General features: G+C 43.8%; 1 protein-coding gene across 1 annotated transcript; it reads left to right on the plus strand.

The window, feature by feature from the left end:
- The first annotated feature begins 1129 nt into the window (after positions 1-1129).
- On the plus strand, positions 1130-14840 carry C7H10orf82 (chromosome 7 C10orf82 homolog). The gene is made up of 6 exons (XM_054035622.1): positions 1130-1146; positions 8603-8673; positions 9725-9946; positions 11767-11953; positions 14057-14157; positions 14686-14840. The coding sequence occupies exons 1-6, from the start codon at positions 1130-1132 to the stop codon at positions 14838-14840; spliced, it is 753 nt and encodes a 250-aa protein (XP_053891597.1).
- The last annotated feature ends 7157 nt before the right edge of the window (positions 14841-21997 follow it).

Consider the following 21997-nt stretch of genomic DNA (forward strand, 5'->3'; position numbering starts at 1 on the left):
TTTTATTACCGTTCATCTTTGATTTTAATGTAAAAATTGTTATAAAAAGTATTGCAAATGTTTTTAGAAAGTAGCAGGTTTTAGCATAGATTTAAATATATTTCTCCTGCATTTGCTTATTTTTTAACATGCGTAACAGAGCAAAGATGGCATAGTTTACATACGTTGTAGATTATTAGGAGACTCCTGCCAGCTGATCCAGCTCTCTCTATATTGTTAGATATAGCCAAGGCATAAATGGCTTTGTAATGCAAAAAAGCATATTATGCACTCTTGTATACTGCAAAGATATTATGAACAATGAGAAAGAGCTGGGGAATGGTTTGCAGCACAATTAGAGAAGCAATGTTGCCACCGCTTATGTATCTTAAGGTACATTAATTACACAACCTCAAGATATTAATTTGAGTTGGCCTCAAGCCTCAGAATTCAGATCAGGATTATAAATATCCCCCAAGTGCAGTGGCTATCTGTATCTATTTGTATTTGTACACAAATTCAGTGGCTACAGTTTTGATTTGGACTATTCTAAAGATAGGGTCCAGTTGCAAAATTGTGATTTGGTTCTTGATTTGGAGTCTGAGTATTCTGAAGTTCAGGCCTGGTGGTTTGGTTCAGGCTTCTGAACTCAGAACATACTTTGAATATTAAGTTTCTTTGTACCAATCTGATTTTTTTTGCTGTATTTTCAAAACAAGTTTGAAATCTTGCTATTTATACAAGGTGACAAAAATGAGTTAGCACTCCCATAACAAAAGATTCAGCCTTTGATTCTCTATTAGGGCTGAGTTGTGCTCGGACATAGTGGAGAATGGCAGCTGCAGGTACCTGTTTGTAGTCCCCTTCCCCTTGGCCATCCAACACCACTGGAAGTTAGAGCAGCAGGGAGCTATTCTAACTTCTGCCACTGGGATAAACTCCATTATGGAGCTCACACCAACAGAGGAACAGGCACAGCGGTTGGGGCTCCACCATATCTCCTTCTGCCTCTGATCCCATCAGCTTGCCCCAGGTTTACTTACTCCTCCTTATTCTGAGGGATGGTGATGGGGATGCAGCTGACCTAGGTGCTCTTGGGAGATGTAGTCCAGCCTGGCAGCTCAGTCCATAGAGGTCAGTGCGGTTGGACATGAGGCACAACAACAGGTGAGGCAAAGGCCTGGTCCACACTAACCCCCCACTTTGGACTAAGGTACGCAAATTCAGCTACGTTAATAACGTAGCTGAATTCGAAGTACCTTAGTCCGAACTTACCGCGGGTCCAGACGCGGCAGGCAGGCTCCCCCATCGATGCCGCGTACTCCTCTCGCCGAGCTGGAGTACCGGCGTCGACGGCGAGCACTTCCGGGATCGATCCCAGAAGATCGATTGCCTGCCGCCGAACCAGGAAGTAAGTGTAGACCTACCCAAACGCAGATTAACGTCAAACTGACCCAAAATTAAATGTTTGTTTGGTTCCACAAACTGAAACGTTTCAGATCAAAACGAGGGTAAAAATATATTTTGAGGCACATCAGAGTTTTCTCACAGGAAATTTAACTGTTGCGAAAATTGCATTTTCCATTGAAAAAACATTCTGATAGAAAATTCCCAACCAGCACTAGTAAGCAGTATACATAATTCAGCTTCAGCTTCCCACTGTCTCAAAGGAACATGACAGGGTTGTCCTTTCCCACCATTATTTTAGTATTCGCTCTAGAGCCCCTCACTGACACAGCTAGAAAACTCACAAATGTAAAAGGGGTAAATCCCAAAGCATTGTATCTACTAATGTTAAATGATTCTATAGAATCACTGTCACCTGCTTTGGTGATGGGGTCCATGTAAGAATTTACGGGGATTAGATAGATCATGGACATTTTAGATGTTTGCACTTGGTCTAGTTATAAAATTAACTGGGTTAAAACGGAAATGTTGACATTCAAGCTTTTGTGAATGGAGAACTTCAAAGCATTTGTTCTACACCTTGCTTGTGGAACTCTTTAAACTCAGATCGTTTTATAGGATATATTGAATAAATGTATTGGACTCTCAACACTTTAGGCTGCTCTTCGCGTAGATGAACTATGTCTGTGCAATATTTATGCTATAATTCATTTCTGTGTTGATACTGGGGGACTGTACCTTTGAAACAGTGGATAACACAGAAAGAGACCATAACTCATTTCACTCAATTTTGTCTTCAAGTAGAATGATAATCACCAGCTGTATTAAAATACAGTAAAGATATTTGAAAAAGAATCCATTAGTTAACAAAATTCACCCATAATGACCATTTCTGTCCTACTTTGAAACAGCATTTGGAAAATAATATTTCACAAGCTAGCAATCTGGTCAACAATCAAGAGGCATATTGCAGATCGGAGATGTATCAAAATGACAATGTAATGACCTCCCCACAGTTGAAGGATATATTTTGTTTCCTGGTTACCACCAAGGAAAGTGTAATTATTTGTGTGTGTAAGCACAGACTCTGGGTGTGTTAATGAGTGTAGTAATGGGTGCAGGTGTATGTAGCATAGGCTGTGTGCTTGTTAGAGGGTGTAGCACAGGTTGTGTGTAAGTGGAGTGTGCAGTGCAGCCCGGATTGGTTGTTGGCTAGGGTGTAGCACAGATTATGCGATTGGTTGAGCAGTGGAGGATGGGGTGATGGTGTGTCACAGGCAGAGAGCAGATGCTCTTTGGGGTTACAGTCAGTCCCAGGCACAAATGCTACCTAGTTCTGCTACTCCCCCGCTCTCTGGGACTCGGGGCCAGGCCCTGCTGGGTTATCTCCCCAGCACAGCTGCACTCCCAGCCCCCGCTGTCCCACCCTGGCTGGCTGAGGTCACAATGCCCTGGCTAAGTGCAGGGGCTGCAGGTAGCAGCTGTCTCGGCTGAGCTCGTCCAACTGTGGAGCCCAGCCAGCGGCAGGAGGCACCTGGTGCATTCGGACCTGGGGAGAGCTCTGGGTAAGGGGCCCTGGGCTCTAGTGCTGATGCCCAGCCCAGTGCCTGTCCCGAGTCCAACACTGCCTGCTGCCCCCTGTAGTGCGGGGCCCACGCCTGCTCCCACTAGGTCGCTGGAAGCTTTACAGGGACTTTAGCGGCAGCAGGAAGCCTTGATACCTCCAGTGCAGGCTGGGTGAATGCGTGCTGCCAGGGGAATCAACAACAAAGCCCCACTCTGCCTTCAGTGCGGGGTGGCTTCCCCCATGGGACGTCGCGCCAAGCAGTGAATGTTTGGTTCCAGCTGGTGCTTTTTATCGGGCCCCTTAGTGGTGACTTGTTATCTGTGGCCCACCTGAATTTCTCTGAGCTTTTTTATGCCCACAGCATAATCAGCACTACACTAGCTAATATTGACTTCCAGAGACCACTAGCCACAGCGTACTAGATGTCGTTAAAAATAAATAACTAAAAGCCGGGTGGTGTTATACTTCAACACCTCCTCAAAGTAGATTTGCCCCCCTAAGTATAATGCCATTTTTACCTGCACCCTAGTGGCGTGTGAATGAAAGTCCCAGACAAGGTATTTTAATTACAGAGAAAAATCCTAAATTAAAAATTGTAGGCTGGACTAAGACCCTGGGTCCTGCAAACAGTTCCTCACACAGATCTCCGATTGATAACTCTTTGAGGCAAGGACTCTCATTTACTGGATGTGTGTACAATACTTAGCACGATGGGGCCCATGTCTAGCCAAGACTCCTAGGCATTACCACAAGGCTACTACTGATAATGATAATGTGTGTCTGCAGGATCAGGCCCTAAAGCTGCAGGCTTTCTAGATGACATATACAGGCTCTCTTAAGTATTATTATAAACTTTTATTTCCATAAATTACTCCTGTAGTTGATCTCATATGAGTTTTTGTACTTTGACATTTTTCATCTAAGGTGCACAAACTGATTTTCATAGAATATGACACATTACAACAAGCTATAACCCACTAACCTTCCTTTGTCCGATCACCCCAGAGGTGTTAACTGCCCACTTCACTTGAATGGTTTCTTGCAACATGTTAAATCCTTATGCTAAACAATCTGTTCCACCTTGCATTTAGTAGTGACATGCTGACTACCTTTCCCAGGCCTGAGAAAGAGCTCTGTGTTGCTCAAAAGCTTGTCTCTCTCACCAACAGAAATTGGTCCAATACAAGATATTACCTCACCTACCTTGTCTCTCTAATATCCTGGATCAACATGGCTATAACACCACTGGAAATTTAATACAATATCTAATTCAGTTTCATGTTAGGTATAGGGGTCACTACAATGGAATACAGGTGCCGACTCCATGAGTGCTCCAGGGCTGGAGCAGCCACAGAGGGAAAAAACGGTGGGTACTGAGCACCCACTGTTAGCCCCCCATCAGCTCCTCCCCCCCCCAGCACCTCCCACCCACCGGCGGGCTCCCCCTGTATTCCGCCTATCGCAATCAGCTGTTTCGCGGCATGCAGGAGGCTGGGGGTGGGGAAGGAGCGAGGATGCAGCGCACTCAGGGGAGGGGGTGGAACTGGGCGGGAAGAGGTGGGGTGGGAAGAGCTGGTGCCGGGGTGGGAAGGTGCAGGGTGGGGCCTTGGGGAAAGGGGTGGAGTGGAGGCGGGGCCTCGGGCAGTCTCAAGCACCCCCCAGCACTTTGGAATGTCAGTGCCTGTGGCGGAACACAGTCGCTGTTTACTGCCAATGTTGAACATTTCACAGCAGCAGCATACCACACTTAAGGCCCGGAAGAGATGAAGACTATATTGTCCAATAGAAAGAACAAGGGCAATATTTTGATATATTAGAATTTAGCCCTCGACTCTTACAGAAACTGCCGAGGGATCTTTTCACCTTTTCTTCCTCAAGGGTTGGGTTGTGTGGCTGTGCCGCACCAGAGCTGCACCTCAGAGGTGGACAGAACGGCAGTGACTGCAGTATGCATAATCTATAAAGTACCCCTGGGCTTACAAGAACTATAAACAAATAAGATTTTACTTACAATGTGAGTGTCAGTGTATTTCCTTTGATTTTAGTAAAGTTACACCAGTCACAAGTAGACCTGTCTGTCTTTATAATGTGTATGCACTGATGTCTATGCAATACATTATGTGCTCATACAGCTAGCTCCATGCTCAGGACAGCACTGTTCCAGAACAGGTACTTGTCACTGGTAGGTAAGGGAATTACTCTGGTGGCGGTGGGGTTATATCCCCACTTTTCACTTCAACGTTCATCCTTATTTGTGGCATAAGGTACTATTGAGCATATATAAGGATGGCAGCAACTGGCCTTTATTGAATAACTGCAGGGCTGGTGTTTTCTAGTCTATACCTGACCCCAGAACTCTTACTGCTAAGTACTTATTCCTAATATGTAGCTGACACTTTAATTTCCTTACCTTGAGGTTGTTACTCTTTTTCTACTAGCTTCTCAGGGGGAAGTTCCTTTCCTTCATTTGTTATTGCCTTAACGGTGCTTTTAACATTGTGATCATATCCTTTCCCCTGACTGGATATTGTCTTTTCAAGGCTGTAACATGTTAGTTTCTTCCATCCCCTCCCATTTTAATCGCCAATCTTTGTGTCATCTTTATTGCTCTTTTTGTATTTTCTTTTGTTTCGCAATGTTAAGTTTACAGACACACTGTTAGAATGTAAGAACGGCCATACTGGCTGAGACCACTGGTCCATCTAGCCCAGTATGCTGTCTTCTGACAGTGGCCAGAGTCAGATGCTTCGGAAGGAATGAACAGAACTGCGCAATTATCGAGTGATCCATCCCTTGTCGTCCAGTCAGTCAGTCAGCGATTTAGGGACATCCAGAGCATGGGGTTGTGATTCTGAACATCTTGGCTAATAGCCATCGATGGATCTATCCTCCATGAACTTAACTAATTCTTTTTTTAATCCAGTTTTACTTTTGTCCTGGCAACGAGTTCCACTGGTTGACTATGCATTGTGTGAAGAAATATTTCTTTGTGTTTGTTTTAAACCTGCTGCCTATTCATTTAATTGTGTGATCTCTGTTTCTTGTGTTATTTGAAGAGGTAAATAACACTTTCCTATTCACTTTCTCTACACCATTCATGATTTTATAGACCTTTATCATATTCCCCCCTCAGTTGTCTTTTTTCTAAACTAAACAATCCCAGTCTTTTTAATCCCCCTCATATGGAAGCTGTTCCATACACCTGATCATTTTTGTTATCCTTCTCTATACCTTTTCCAATTCTAATATAGTCTTTGGGACATGGGGAGATTAGAAGTGCATGCAGTAGTCAAGGTATGGGTGTACCATGGATTTATATAGTGGCATGATATTGTCTGTGTTATTATCTATCTTTTTCCTAGTAGTTCTGTTATCTTTTTGACTGCCGCTACGCATTGAACAGGTGCTTTGAGAGAACTATCCCTGGTGACTCCGAGATCTCTCCCTTGAGTGGTAACAGCTAATTTAGAACCCATCATTTTATATGTAGAGTAGGGATTATGTTTTCCAATGGGCATTACTTTGCACCTACAACATTGAATTTAATCTGTCATTATGTTGCCCAGTAGCGCCATTTTGTGGGATCTCTTTGTAACTCTTCACAGTTAACTATTTTGAGTAATTTAATATCAGCTGCAAACTTTGCCACCTCACTGTTTACCCCCTTTTCCAGATCATTTATAAATATGTTAAACAGGACCAGTCCCAGTACAGATCCTATATTCAGGGCTGGCTCTGGCTTTTTTGCCGCCCCAGGCAAAAAAGCCTCCAGCTGCCCCCCCCACCACCACCACCAGCGCGGCAGGGGAGGGCGTCCGGAGCCCCGGGGGGAGGGCGGAGTGCCCGGCCGGGGCTCCGCTCTCCCCAGCGGCCGGGGGGAGGGCGCCGGGGGGGGAGGGCAGCCGGAGCCCTGGGAGGAGGGCGGAGTGCCCGGCCAGGGCTCTGCTCTCCCCAGCGGCCGGGGGGAGGGCACCGGGGGGGGGGGGGGCAGCCGGAGCCCTGGGAGCAGGGCGGAGTGCCCGGCCGGGGCTCCGCTCTCCCCGGCGGCCGGAGCCCTGGGAGGAGGGCAGAGTGCCGGCCGGGGTTCCGCTCTCCCCGGCGGTCGGGGGGGAGGGCGTCGGGGGGGGAGGGCAGCCGGAGCCCTGGGAGGAGGGCGGAGTGCCCGGCCAGGGCTCCGCTCTCCCCAGCGGCCGGGGGGAGGGTGCCGGGGGGGAGGGCAGCCGGAGCCCTGGGAGCAGGGCGGAGTGCCCGGCCGGGGCTCCGCTCTCCCCGGCGGCCGGAGCCCTGGGAGGAGGGCAGAGTGCCCGGCCGGGGCTCCGCTCTCCCTGGCGGTCGGGGGGAGGGCGTCGGGGGGGGAGGGCAGCCGGAGCCGTGGGAGGAGGGCGGCGAGTCCCGGCCGGGGCTCCGCTCTCCCCGGCGGCCGGGGGGAGGGCGCCGGGGGGAGGGCAGCCGGAGCCCTGGGAGGAGGGCGGAGTGCCCGGCCGGGGCTCCGCTCTCCCTGGCGGTCGGGGGGAGGGCGTCGGGGGGGGGGCAGCCGGAGCCCTGGGAGGAGGGCGGAGTGCCCGGCCGGGGCTCCACTCTCCCCGGCAGCCAGAGTGCCAGGGGGAGGGCGGCAAGCCCTGGCTGGGGCTCCGCTCTCCCCGGCGGCCGGGGGGAGGGCGCCGGGGGGGAGGGCAGCCGGAACCCTGGGAGGAGGGCGGAGTGCCCGGCCGGGGCTCCGCTCTCCCTGGCGGCCAGAGCCGGAGCACCGCACCGCGCCGCCCCCCCTCCAGGTGCCGCCCCAAGCACAAGCTTAGTGGGCTGGTGCCTGGAGCCGGCCCTGCCTATATTGCAGGTATAATTCCACCTATCCCAAGAGGTATGACTTTTCCCTGATGTATCGTTTCTTTTGGCATATCATTGCAGTTTGTTGGTCCAATTTCTTCAGGTTATTTTATACTCTGGAATTTGGTCATGGTGGAAATGTCACTGTCATCCAGGTTTTCATTAAGAAAACTAGTGGAGGCACAGTGATCACCTTTAAAACCTTGCTGATTTTGCCTTATATAAATAGAGATAGTTCCCTCAGTGCAATATTTTTGCTATACTTGCAGGAAATACTTGAAATACTGCAAATACAGAAGTAATATTAACTTAGGCATGATCTAAACCTAAATATAATTTAGCTAAGGCATTTTCTCAAACAGCAGGCTAGGGCATAAGAGGGCCTATGTACGTACTTCAGTAGTGTAAAAATAATGTATGCATATCTGGCTAGTATTTTCCTTGGTGATGACATCAATACATCCTATGTACCTTAATGTTCCTTTCCAGGTATCTTAATATAACTGCACAAAAAGCCTCATGATTTAGCTGTATATTTTTTAAAAATTCTATTGCATGACATTGCTTAGTAGAAAAAGTGAATATTAAAAAGGAAGTATAGTATATTCTGTTCTTGATTACATTTGAGGAATATTATTGATTTCAGATGGCTGCAGTGAAATTACCCTGAGTTTACACCAATGTAATAACCTGAATTTGGCCCATTAGCTGAGTTTTAAGTTTGACTAATATTTATTCTTAGTAATATAACAGATATGTCATGAACTGGCTTAATTGATATTAGGATATAAGTTCACGTATAAATGTACATTTTCTTTCAAACAGGTACAGAGAGAGCATGAAACCAAATCAAAAACCCGTGGAAGCGTGCAATCGTCTGATACCTGGATACACAGGTAAATAATGTGTTTGGGCCACATCCTGACCTCCTTTCTCAGCTTTAAACCCAACTTAACTAGCCAGTGGAGGATTCCCCTGCATCATGGAAAATCCTTTGGTGACAAAGAACTGCAATAGCAACTACTATATTATGATCCTCTGCTCTATTTTACCATGCCAAAGCCTGGCAGCCTGGGGTTGGGGGAATGTAAACATGCCTTAAAATCACCCCCTCCCTAGACTTTCAACATGCACAGCTCAGCTGATCTGGAGAATTTGCGCCAGAATAGTAGCTTTGCATTTGAATTTACTTTCTTGGATTAGTTCACATAAGAGCTGGACCTGATCCACAACGTTTGGATCCAGAATGAAACCACCGCAATGTTCAGAGATAGTTCAGAACCAGGATTTTGGCTCAGTGCAAAGTTCAGACTGACAAAATTCAGAGACAGTTGGAAGTGGGATTTTCGTTCAGACCCATCCGATTTAAATCAGATTCTTATCTCTATTTCTTTAGCATTTAACATAGTCATAGATTCAGGTTCAATGTTAAAGGAATATGTACTTGTGCTATACGCATCTATTCTTTATAATGAAAATTATTATATGGTGAAAGTCTGCTTTGGGGGTTGGTCCCACACAAAAGACCTACATCTATTTCTTATAATTCAGGAGTTCATTTTAATACAATCACAATTTCCAACCAAAATGAATTATCTGAAATTGCATTTTCAAAGAATCCAAAAAAAAAAAAAAAGGCATTTCAAACTACCCTTCAGACTGATGTTTTGGTACAGTAAAGAGAATTGCTGTTAGCAGAATTGATCTGTCATAAGGGGATTGTACTTTCATAGCCCTTGTCAAAATGTGGCTTGTTTCTAAGGTCATAGGAGATCACTGTAGTTGTAACCGTCTATATAATTGCAGTGTGCATGTGTAATTTGAAGAACTAAGAGTGGAAGATAATGTTCTATGTTTGTTTGATAATTTCACTCTGTCTGTAAATGCTTGCAATATGTTCCATTAGATCTTGTGAGCTTTTAACATTTATTCTGCTTACTCTTTTAGGCTATGTCCCCCAAAGATTCTATAGAATTGGCACTACTTATGGAGATGATTCAATGGCATGTATGACCTCATTCCACAATGCTACTCAAAGAAGCAGAGATGCACAGAATGAGCTGAGATACATAGCAGCCACTACACCCAAACTTCCATCTATTTGCTCCAATGAAGATGTTTTACAAGCACTTTATGACTATAATTATAAACACCATCCTTATGTGCTAGGTACTGTATTTAAGTTGTAATGAACTTGATTTCAGCCAAACATTCAATTAATGTTACTAGTACAATGTGAATTATAATTACAGTCTTCAGGGACATAGTAAGAACCGATTTTTACCTTCAGTTGCTAGCACATTGCTCTGATTTCTCTGGGAGTTACACACACGTGCATTCAGTGACGGAATTTGGCCCCTATATCTTTCATTTCTATTCTAAATCTCAAGGTTTTCTCAAATAGGTGTGTATATTTAAGGACAGAGTCTCATCTTGATATGAAATATTTTACATAGATCTTGCATCAATTGTAATTGTTATCCAGAAATCCTTCCATAAATGGGGTTCTGAATAGACTCATGCAATAGCATGCTCTCAAATTGTACTATTATCTAAAAATCTGAAGCCAATATTTTCAAATCTGACTGCCTAAACCTAGAGTAAAACCAACCTGCTGTTCTGAGGGGCTAAGCACTTGCTGCCCAGACTGACCACAGTAGGAACTACAAATGGCCACCATCCCTGAAAATCTATCATCTTATCTGGGTATCTAATTTTAGGCACTCACATTTGAAAATTTTGTCCTGCCTTTCTGGGGCTTGATTCTGCCACCTTTACTCATGCTGATGGCTACCTTACTCTGCAAGTACTCTCATTCTTTCAGTGATACTGTTTGCAGAGTAAAGTGCTACTGAGTGTGAGTCAGGCTGGCAGAATCTGGCCTTTAGTGTTTTCTTTATTTAAAAGAAAGAAAGAGAGAGAGAGAACTCTTAAAGTAGTCTTTAGGAAAAGCGAAACATTTTCATTTGATCTTGTGACTCATGTGGATCTCAGGATGTCTCATGTATCCTGATTTTCCCTTCAGCAATAGCTTCTTTCCAAATCTTTCCTTGGGCTCCTCACTCTGGGTAAGTGAGCCCTTTTTGTGGTTCTCCATGATTCATAGACTGTGAGTAACCATGAACGCCAAACACCAAGGCCCAAACATGACTCCAAGTGTTTTGACCCAAACTGAGCTCAACCCCAATTGCCCGTCATGGATTCCTAACTACCCGCTGCGGCACTCTAGCATTTCTCATCTGATGAGAAGCGTTCCAGGACCAGGACCACCCTGTAAAAGATGTTCAGAACTTCCTCCTGCAGTTACCTTAGAAACCCCAATGTCATCAGATAGAATGTTCCTGAGTGACAGTTCTTAAGTCTGTAACTAGTTCCTTTCTTCCTACATAACTTAATGCACCACTGAATAGCAGCCAGCTCTGTCTGAACGTGGCAATGCACAACAAGACAACATTGCAGTTTAGAATAGAACGTTCAACTGTGTCCTGTTGAAACTGCAAGGCATCTTTCAGCAGGTAGAATGTAATTTCCCGTGTTGGAATTTTGACAGGCCATGGGTCCTAACATATATTTATATGCGTGAGCCTATTCCCTACTTAGGCACTGATGCAAAACCCATTACATTCAATGGAAAGACTCTTACTGGCTTCAGTGGGCTTTGGATCATGTCTTTAATGACCATTGGCCAAATTCTAAAGTCCTTTCATAGCCTGAGGAAGGACTGATTCAAAAGTGAGGAAGGACTTCAGGATCTGGGCCCATAAAAGAGAAAAAGTTATCTAGGCACCACTAAGGGGCGTATCAAAAGTGGTGAGACCCACTCTTGGTGATATAAAGTGACTAATGAACATTCTATGAAGCATGTCAATTAACTGAGAACATTTATTATAAGACAGGAACCTTTTTATCCTCTATGGTAAATATAAGCAGATATTTTCTTGGGCAGTTAGGTGTAATTTTGATGTGGCATTTATTTGGTCATTTTGCAGGTACTGTAATAACTAAGAGAAGTTTACTAGAGCCCCCTATTCCTGGTTGGAGTGGGTTTGTGCCTAGAGCAAGAGTCACTGAACTGGGATATGGTGTTCGTTACCATGAAATGACAAAAAAATGCTATCAGGATTTTAAGAACTTAAGAGATCGGGTCTGCTACGATCCCACCAGCAATTTACACAGGTAATTTTATACGAAAATATATCGATTGAAAAGTACGATATAAGATGGTGATGATGGTGATGTTTAATTGTATGGTAGAGCAGTAAATAAATATAACCTCGCCAACCATTAAAGCAATTAAAGGGAATAGGACAGATAACAGGTTTACATAGACTTTAGGGCTCTCCTGGGGCATGTCGGGAATCTATGTAGTACAGCATTTGTAATATAAAGCATACTTTTTTTTTAAAAGACTGCACTATACTGTGTATGTTTCATAATTATATTTTAAAAGCTTCCTTATCTACAGGAGGTACTGAACATAGACAGCACACAAGAACTATTGTACACAGAAGCATGTTGTTATATTTTGGTTTGCTGATATTCAGACCTTTTCTGTTCACCACTTGAACCACAAACATTTAAAAAAAACTCAATGTATGAAGCCCTGATGATAATCCTTTTTTCAAGTATTTCTAGTACATCCTGCTGCATGGTGGATCTAAGGTCTCGCCTACAATAATCTCAGGTACTGGTGTAGTTTAACTGGTACAAACATCTAGTGGATTTTCACCAGAGCATCATTATTTGCCCCCGTGAGGCATATACCAGTAGCTGAAAGGTCAGTGTAGAAAAGATCTACATTCTGCAGCGTAAGTAGGACTGAAAATTCAGTGTTGATAGGAGGAAAAGCTCTTGGGAACCTCGCTTTTTAATCCAGAAAAGCACATCAAGTGACTGCTTATTTCAGTATTTCATTTAATAGAAAAGCTCTGATTCTTTTTCTGCTTATCTGACATTTGCATTGTGAACGAAATTTCAGTTTGCCTCAGAATTTAGTGTTGACAAAGCCTTAGCAGCTGTCAGCAAGAGGCAATGATGGGTTGGGAGCAGGAAGACAAGTGAGTCTGGGCTTTTGTCCTTGGAAGGACAGGAGAGTTGGTCTGTACCAATATAAGCAGAATGGGCAGGCCTCTTACAAACAACGAAAGGATTTGGCAGTGGAGCAGGGGGAAGAGTGTGGCTGTGAAGACTTGGGAGTTTGAATTGCCATAGAGGGGTGATCAAAGCATTGGAAACAGGGCTCTCCCTTCCCAAACTTGGCGAGAGGGAGTATTTCCCTTCTTCCCTCCTCCCACTGAGTGACAGATGCTGCACCTCTGCAGGCAACTTCCGTCTGCCTCCTGCTGATTAAGGGAATACACTGGGCTCAGCACATCCATTTTCCTTCCAGTACAGTGCACAAGCCTAATTATGAGTTGTTTTTTCCTAACACACACACACACACACACACACACACAGAGCACCCTACAGATATGTCATCACTGAGCATGTGCTAGCACTTGCTGAGGCTGTAATTGAGGTTTTGCACTATACAGTGAGGAAGTCTAATATGTTGTGTGCTGAGTGCTTACTCATCTGTTGGAAAGCATAAGGGACCTATGTTCCCAGCTCCCCCCTACACAGCCATACCCAGGAGCGCCGCAAGCTTTTCTGCCGCCCTAAGCAGCGGAAGGTCCCACCCCGAAATGCTGCCCCCCACAGAGGTGGCGGACGGTCCCGCCGCCGCCCCCCCAAATTGTAGCGCACTAGGTCGCCTAATGGGTTGCGCCGGCCCTGGCCTCACCCATGCACCCCATTTTCCTCACAGGTATACCTATGCACCCAGTGAAGTTGATGGACTTGCATGAGTTTAGCTGAGAGCAGAACTGGGTCCAATAGATGAAATCCTGACCCCACTGAAGTCTAAAGGAGTTTTACCATTGACTTCAGTGGAGTCAGGATTTCAGCCAATTATTCCAAGTAAGATTCTTGTATTTGAGTGTCTGGTTGCAGTGGCAATGCTATAACAGTCTCTCTGTTGATGTCAGTTGGATCCCATATTCCATGCACACGCAAAACTCCCTGGAAAGGCAATGGGTGTTTGGGGTGTGCAAGGAATACATGAGTGTTGTGGGCATGTGGGGAAAGACTCGTGAGCAGAACACATACAGTTGGAAGACAATTAAGGCCATGAGAGTTAAAAATGATGTCTGATAGTTATGTAAAACATGGGGACATGTAAGCAAATTCTGAAATGATGGAAGTTAGAGGATACTGAACTGCGATTTTGTTTTAATTTAGAGGCAAAATGCTTGAAGTTAAAGTTAGCAAAGTTCCCAACACATACCAAAGATTCTACAGGCCTGAAGGGATGCTGCCAAAATACAGCGGTCATATTCCACGTAAGAATTTAGAATTTCTGTCCTTTAAAAACATATGGTTTGCTATTGACAAGTTGCTCTCCAGCACTGATTTATTATTTATTGATTTGGAATGTTATTACTGTAGCCAATATGAGTGCAGTTCAATGCTCTGGGAGCCCATGACAATCCTTTAAAAGCCCATCTAAATAAACCTATCATGTCAAGATTAAATAACCCCGCAGCAACATAAATATAACAAAAATGAGTTAACCACCTCATGAAGTCCAACACTGTCCCTAGCGTGCCTCACCCGTTCATCCATTTCCTTACAAGCCAGGTAGAAAAGATAAGCCTTGCAGCAACTTCTGAAGACTAGCAAACTTCATCAGTTGCGGACAAAGTGGAGAAGTGAGTTCCAAAGGTTCAGGACTGTAATGGAGAACAGCTTGCAGGCCCCCCGTTCCTTTCTCTTGTACCAATGAGGCACAGGCAACCTCCATTGACTGCAACTACAGCAGTATTTCATGGGACTTCAGGGATTAAACAGTGGGCATTCGTTTTTTGCAGATGAACATCTTGTCATTGGGAAAACCTTTGGAAACCTGTGCAGAAGCTGCTCGGTATGCTCGCACACGGAGGAATCCTATGGTGCACATCTCACTAAGAAACGTAATGCCACGTTGAAGCTCCCAAAGAACTTGAAATGTAACATGAAAAGTTGAAACATGCGGTGATTTGGACTTTGGCAATTGATTAAAAACTACTCAAATACTATCTGAGATGCGCATGTCATTAGGCTTGATCTTGACACTTAATGCTATGTTATCTGAGACGTGCAGTGTTTTGGATAAATTTCACGTGTGAGGTAAATATGAAAGTATGGTTATAAACCACAGTGTGATTCAGTAGTTATGGACTCAGCTAGATCAGTATTGCTAAAGCATTTCCCCTAATACTCTCTAGCATAATTGCTGGCAGCACTTGAATATAATTCAGTTCTTCGGTTTTACTGAAATAAGGGTATTGAATTTTTGGGCTGAAGTGAAAAGCACTGGAAAGAAAAATGCCAAAGAGCGAAAGGAATCAGTAACTTCCAGAGTGACCCACTGGAAAGGGCAGGGTACACTTGGCTACACAAACAAGATTTAAAATGTAGTTTGAAACAGCATATCCCAAACTTTTGGAAGCCGAGTCCCGCTTCAGGAAAATGAAAGCAATCACATCCTTTAACCAACCCCACATATCTTCATTTATATACCTTCCACACTCCTCCCCACCGTGGCACATTCTTCCTGCTGCTTTACCCTTTTGGGAAACACAACCTTAGAAAAAGAAGGGGGGGGGGAAATACACCATCAGATTGGGTTAGAGCCAATCATTTAACCCTTATTGTATTCAGAGTTGATGGGTGTGGGGGGGAATCATATGCTTTCTTGTCAAAAACTCTAAGCATCCCCATTTCTCCCCAACTCCAGGCCTCAAAGGGTCACTATTTTTCTGCTTAAGCTCTAATCAGCATATTCTTTAAAATGGTATCAAAAGCTGGTGGCCTATCTACACTAGTGTTTCCAGCGTTGCCAACACCCGGGTGGAGTGGAACCATTGTTAGCAACAGTGACACATTTTTGGTGAGTTTCCCTAGTGTAATCAGTGGGCTGGATCCTCATACCTGTCCCACATGCAGGGCCAGCTCCAGGGTTTTGGCTGCCCCAAACAGCTAAAAAAAAAAAGCCGCGATTGCGATCTGCGGCGGCAATTCGGCGGGAGGTCCTTTGCTCCGAGCAGGAGTGAGGGACCGTCCGCCGAATTGCCGCCGAACAGCTGGACGTGCCGCCCCTCTCCAAAGTGGCCGCCCCAAGCACCTGCTTGGTAAGCTGGTGCCTGGAGCCAGCCCTGCCCATATGCTTTGCACTGATCCCTAGAAATCATTTTTGCCCCACTGGTCCTATCGATGGTCCTGTATGCAAGAGCTCTTACATGGCCAGAGAAGATGATAGTAGTAATATCAGAATTTCAAAAGACCTTTAAAATCCTGACATGCATAAAGGGCCTGGGAAAGACCAAGAAGATTAGACCATAACAATGCATGTGCTGCAAATATCTGTTGGTATATTTCCTGTTCAGAACCATGTTGGCCAAATGAGCTGTTGTAGAAACATGATCAAAGAAGGGGCAAAAGCAACGGGTAAAATTCCCCAGCTTTATTCGATTCCATTGCCCTTTGCGAGGCTTTGGTATCCCCATTTGGTAAGGGAGGCATATCTGTATTACAGATAATTAGCTTGCACATTATGTATTGAATCTTGACAATTTGTTCTGTCAAACGTGTCAAAATCTGTGACTCAATGGGGTTATACGGGAAAGGTTTGGATTTAGATTTGCTAATCAATTCTATAATATCTAATTCTTTACAACGGCATAATTTAATAGCTCCAATTTCTGCTTTCAGGTCTTTGATTTCCTTGTTAAGCATTTAAGTTTCAATTCTTTTTTTTAATCTTTTAACCTTTATCCCTTTGATTTTTTTCTCAGCCTATAATTTATTATAGTCTCCTGTCAGAGGGGGAGGTAGACTAGGTGACTTTTACTGTATTGCAAATTATAATTATTAGCGTTATTTGCATTAGTAATGGATTCATTCTTACCACTGAAAACAATTCCATTATCTGATCAGACAGTTATCTTCACACAGAGTTCAGATTGTCCGTGATCATATATTTTTATTAGGCACCTCTTCCTCAGTGGGTCAAAAAGAGAATTATTCTTCAGTATAGTAAGTGGTCTTTCTCCTCCTAATGCTTCCTTGAGTAAAGATGCTAACCCTACAGGGAAGTAGAAGAAGACCTGCTCTTTTGCCTCCATTGTTCCATCATATGTGGCAAGTATAGTGAGATGTGCTTTCATGCCACCTCGATCCAAGGCCCAGTATTGTCAATGGAAGGACCCCCATTGTTATCAGTATATGTTGGATCAGGCTCATTATTCCAGTTCAGTGGGAGGCACTGTGAGGATGATTCTTGCTTGACCTTTCAACTTTTATTTTTAATTGAAAAACAAAGGTGAGAGAGGCACTGTTGGCTTGACCAACTGGGGCAGGATGAGTTGGCAATGGGAATGGATACTTCTTCATCTCTTGTCCTTTAAAATTGAGTGTGTCCTCACAGGGATACAAAGTTTTCACATGAGATCACATGAGATCACTGTCCAAATTAACCAGGAGGTGTGTGGGAGACAGGTAAGGGAAGGATGGTGAAGGGCTACAGACCAGCCAAGCACCTCTCTGCCTTCTCCAATGCCCCCTTCCCAAGGCATCGAGTGATGGCCAGCATGGGACCAGTGGTGTAAAGGTATCAAGAGAAAGCTCATAAGTCCAAAAACTTCTGACATAAGAATGGTCATACTGGGTCAGACCAAAGGTCCATCTAGCCCAGTATCCTGTCTTCTGACAGTGGCCAGTGCCATGTGCCCCAGAGGGAATGAACAGAACAGGTAATCATCAAGTGATCCATCATCAAGTGTCAGCCATCTTGGGATTCTCTTCATAGCATTACATGCTGTGTTTTAGTAAATACAGCTTTTAAATAAAGAAACTGTGAATAAAGAGACACAGGTCCTATTCTCAACTCTGCCACTCCTTTGTTGGGTCATTTTGGACAAGTGTATTGGATTTTTGTGTGTTTCATCTGCCTCAGATGTAAAATGATGATATTAATACATACATGTCTGGAACACTTTTAGACCTGTGATTGAAAGAGACTATGTAAGTGGCAAATATTGGTAAATTTTAGCTATAATTATGTTGTAAGAATGTTATCTATTTGAGCCAAGATTGTCAGAAGTTACTGGTGATTTTTGGGTATCCAACCTGTGTGACCTTTAAAGTAGGGGTAATCAGTACTTTCTGAAAGTCAACCCCTCCCCAACTTTTAAAGCCTCTCAAATATTGACCTCAAAATGAGCCACCCCAAATCTGTAGTAACTGCTGAACATTCTGGGCTTTGTTCTTAATAAACTCATGTGTAATTTTAATTCAAGACTGTCTGTGTGAGATCATTAGATCATGAAACAATGTGGTTTATTTGCAGGATTGGCTCCTTCCTTTTTCTTCAGTTCCTTAACTGGTTTGATGTCAATAGTTATTCCCTTCATCAACAGAATTAAAGGTAAAAGGATCTTGCAATACTATATATACATAGCAATAACTGCACAGCTCCTAACAGAGTAGAGACTTGTATGACTGTTTGGGATACAGATTTTAAATAAGCTTGTCTCTGCAATATCCACTCATTTATACTGTATTATTGCATAGATACAGATGTAAGCAGAGTCAGGATGAGCTCTACCCTGACATCTGGTGGTGAATTGTGGTGAGTTGCGGAAAAGAAGGAGCTGATCTTGTTTGCATAGGCACACCCACCCCGCCTAGCATGAGCCCACAGCAGCCCAAATGGTCATTTTGGCTGCTGTGGGATCCCCAGTTTCTCTGTTATTGGGGCAGGAAGAATAAAGTGTTGTTACCCTGATTATGTGAATCAAGGGCAGTGGAACTGTTTTATGACAGAGGGACTCGCCATCAACTAAGTAGCACTCACTAGACAAGGGACATGGGTTCCAAAACCCAGTGAATTGAGAGAGATGCTAGAGACAGGTATGTGTACTTAATGGTATGGGCCCCTTTTGAGGGCCTGAAACACTAATTGCACTGCCTTCTCTCTCCACTGTGGAAAATCAGAGCTAATTTTGATTCCATTAGGATTCTAGTTACAGGCTGCTGAGCTGAATTCAATTTGGGCCAATGGTGCACCAGCAATGGGGCTCTCCTACTACAAGCTGAAATCACTAAAGAGCTAAAATTACTAAGAGCTGAAATCACTGATTGCTTGGGGGGGCCCCTGAAGATATATTGCTGAGTGGCTGGCGGAGCAGAGCATGTTCGCGGGACAGCTGGAGCGGCTCACGGGACAGCTGGTGGAGTGGAGTGGAACAGAGCAGCTGGCAGAGTGGCTCGCGGTAAAGACTGCAGCAGAACCCCACGGAGAGGTGGGACAGTCGGCCTGGGACCACGTAAGGTGCCCCTTAACACCACTGGACCCCTCTCCCCCATTTACGCACAGGCTGGGAGGTAAAACTCTGCAGATAAACTTTTGAACTCTGGGGCTGCACTGACCAGGGACTTTTGGATTGTTGGACTTTTGGATGATTTTTTGGGTTGCTGGACTTAAGACCCTGAGGGGAAAAGGACACTGCCAAACTTACTTGGGGGTGGGTCTTTTGCTCATGGTTTGTGTTATGAATCCTGTTTGTGGTGTTTCCCCAACATAATGCCGCATTGTTTCCCTCCTTTATTAAAAGGATTTTGCTACACTCAGACTCCGTGCTTGCGAGAGGGGAAGTATTGCCTCTTAGAGACGCCCGGGGGGTGGTATGTAATTGTCCCAGTCACTGGGTGGGGGCTCAAGCCGGTTTTGCATTGTGTTATTGAAATGGAATCCCTTGATTCTGAACCTGGCCCTTGTTGCTGCCAACTCAGACGGGCAGAAGGGTTACACATATATAATAATTTCCAATATATTTTAGTTTTTTCTGGTTGGTTTTTATGTATAGGGATGAGACGGGACTAACTTGTATTTAGGCCGTAGTTAGGATTTTTCACATGAAGCTGGTCAGAAAATAACATTTCCTTCAGATTTTGGAGAGTTTTTTATCAAAAAACAAAACCCCACAAACTGAAAAAAATCAATTTGGGGGTTTTCAATGAAAACCTTAAATTCTTGATAAAAATGGACTTTTTTTTAGAAAATACCCATTCCCCCCCGCAAAAAAAAGCTATTTTCAGTTAAAGAAAATGTTGATGGAAAATTTTTGACCAGCTTTATTTTCAAGACCTGCTTTACCTACAGTTTAAATGCAAATTTCTAAGGTGTGGCTTTCTAATTTAAGTGCTAAGCAATAGCCAAATAGCAAATGACTTGTGCATTTTTGGTTTCTAAAACTAGATTGGTTTTAAATTCAATTTCATAATAAAATACATGTTGAGTAAAGTTTATGCAAGCGCTATTAATTACATTTTAGGGGGTATCCAGTAAGACTTGGAAAGAAGTATAATATATAAAATACTAGCAATAGCAGGGACAAATGTTTATCAATATTTTGGTTGGCTAAAGAAAGATCTAGTATAACAAAGTGATTAAAAAAAACCTTTAAAAGGTTCAAGAAGTAAATTAATCACTGCCAAATTAAGATGCACTCAAGAAATAGTTCTAGAAAGGTGGGACTTGATTAGCGCATTGATTTATGAAGCAAATCAGAAGAGACATGTTCTATAGACAACACTGAGTATCACTGTACATCAAGAATAATTAGTCAAATAAGATCTTCAATGTCGCTTAGCTGTTTTCCGATGAATTAGAATATATGATGAAAGTACATTTGCAATCTGTGGAAGAAGCCTCTTTGATTCTTGAAAAAGTGGTTTGGCAAGTTAAGTGACTTATATGAGTGACTGCCTGTAGCATGTGAAGAGGAGGATATCAGAGGTTTCCCCAAATAACATATATATCATATTTCTGGTTTAAAAATGGCCCCTTACTGGTTACTGAAAACCAAAAAGATTGTTTGCAAGAAAACCACAGGTGGAATTCACTGTTTGCATAACCAGGGGGCCAACAGAGATTTGAGACAACTTATGCCAGCAAGGAAGCTGGCCCCAAATGCCAATTGTTTTACATGTATTAGAAGAGCCTTGCTTTTTAATTCTGTGTCAATACGGCTACCTTGTGCTTCTGTCAGTGGAGGGGACTGGGCTCCACATGGCTCAGGGAATGATTCCCCCTTCATTCTCCCTACTGGGGTCATTCCCTGATCCTTGGCGCCTGCAGAGGCCTTTGCACAGGTGTACCATGGGATTCAGGCTTTGTGGGGTGACATGACAGGAGACACATGTTTCTGCATCATCATCCCTGTTCCTCTATTAACCTCACAGGGCGTTAGCAAAAATGTCAGCACTTAAAATTGCCTTTTCTCCTCCCCTCTCTGTTCCTGTCCCATGTGTAGGAATGGAATCGCGCAGGATGTGATCCACCGTTTTCTAATTACAAAGCCCCTACTTCGCGAATCACTTACACGTGTTTAACTTTAAGCAGGTGCTTACGTTTAATTAACTTCAATGGAAATTAAGCACATGCGTAGGTGTTTTGCTGAATCGCGGCCTCTGCGTTCATATTCCCATGGTGATGGAGACGGTTTGAAAACCTGCATGGATTGATTTAGAGGTTATTCTTTCCTCTGCTCCCTTCTAAAAGGGAGCCAATTACAGCATAAAGGAAAGGAAAGGACGGGGTTAATGAATGCCAGGAAACCATTGCACTAAAATTTTGCCTTAACACTGCTACTGCTTCCCAAAGGACTAGCCCCTCATTAGTATTACAGACAAGAAGATACGTTGCTTAGTTTACAGCATCTGGTATATACCACCAGGCTTACTCAAGTCCAAGATACAAAAAAACCTGACAGCTGAAAATATAGTACTATTGCATATGAGAGAGAGAATGCACAGCCCAGGACAAGGACAATCTAAAATGTAATGAAAGTACCTAAGCCATTTTGTCTCTAACATTTGAAATTCTAATAGTAACACTGCACACCAACAAAATAATAGTAATTTCTAGCAGGGATTATAAAAACTAAACTACAGTGTAAGGTATTGGTCATCAAATAACTCATTCCACAACAAAGTTCTCCCACATTTGTTTTCTAATGTTGATAATAAAAGAGACATTTTGAGATCTGAGTTGTATTTCTCTTCCTTTGATGAACAAAGTCAGTTTTTAAAATGCAGTAAAATACATCTCTGAAATGATGCAGGTAAAACCAAAACATT

Source organism: Malaclemys terrapin, chromosome 7 (assembly GCF_027887155.1).
Source record: "Malaclemys terrapin pileata isolate rMalTer1 chromosome 7, rMalTer1.hap1, whole genome shotgun sequence".
Classification (NCBI taxonomy): Eukaryota; Metazoa; Chordata; order Testudines; family Emydidae; genus Malaclemys; species Malaclemys terrapin.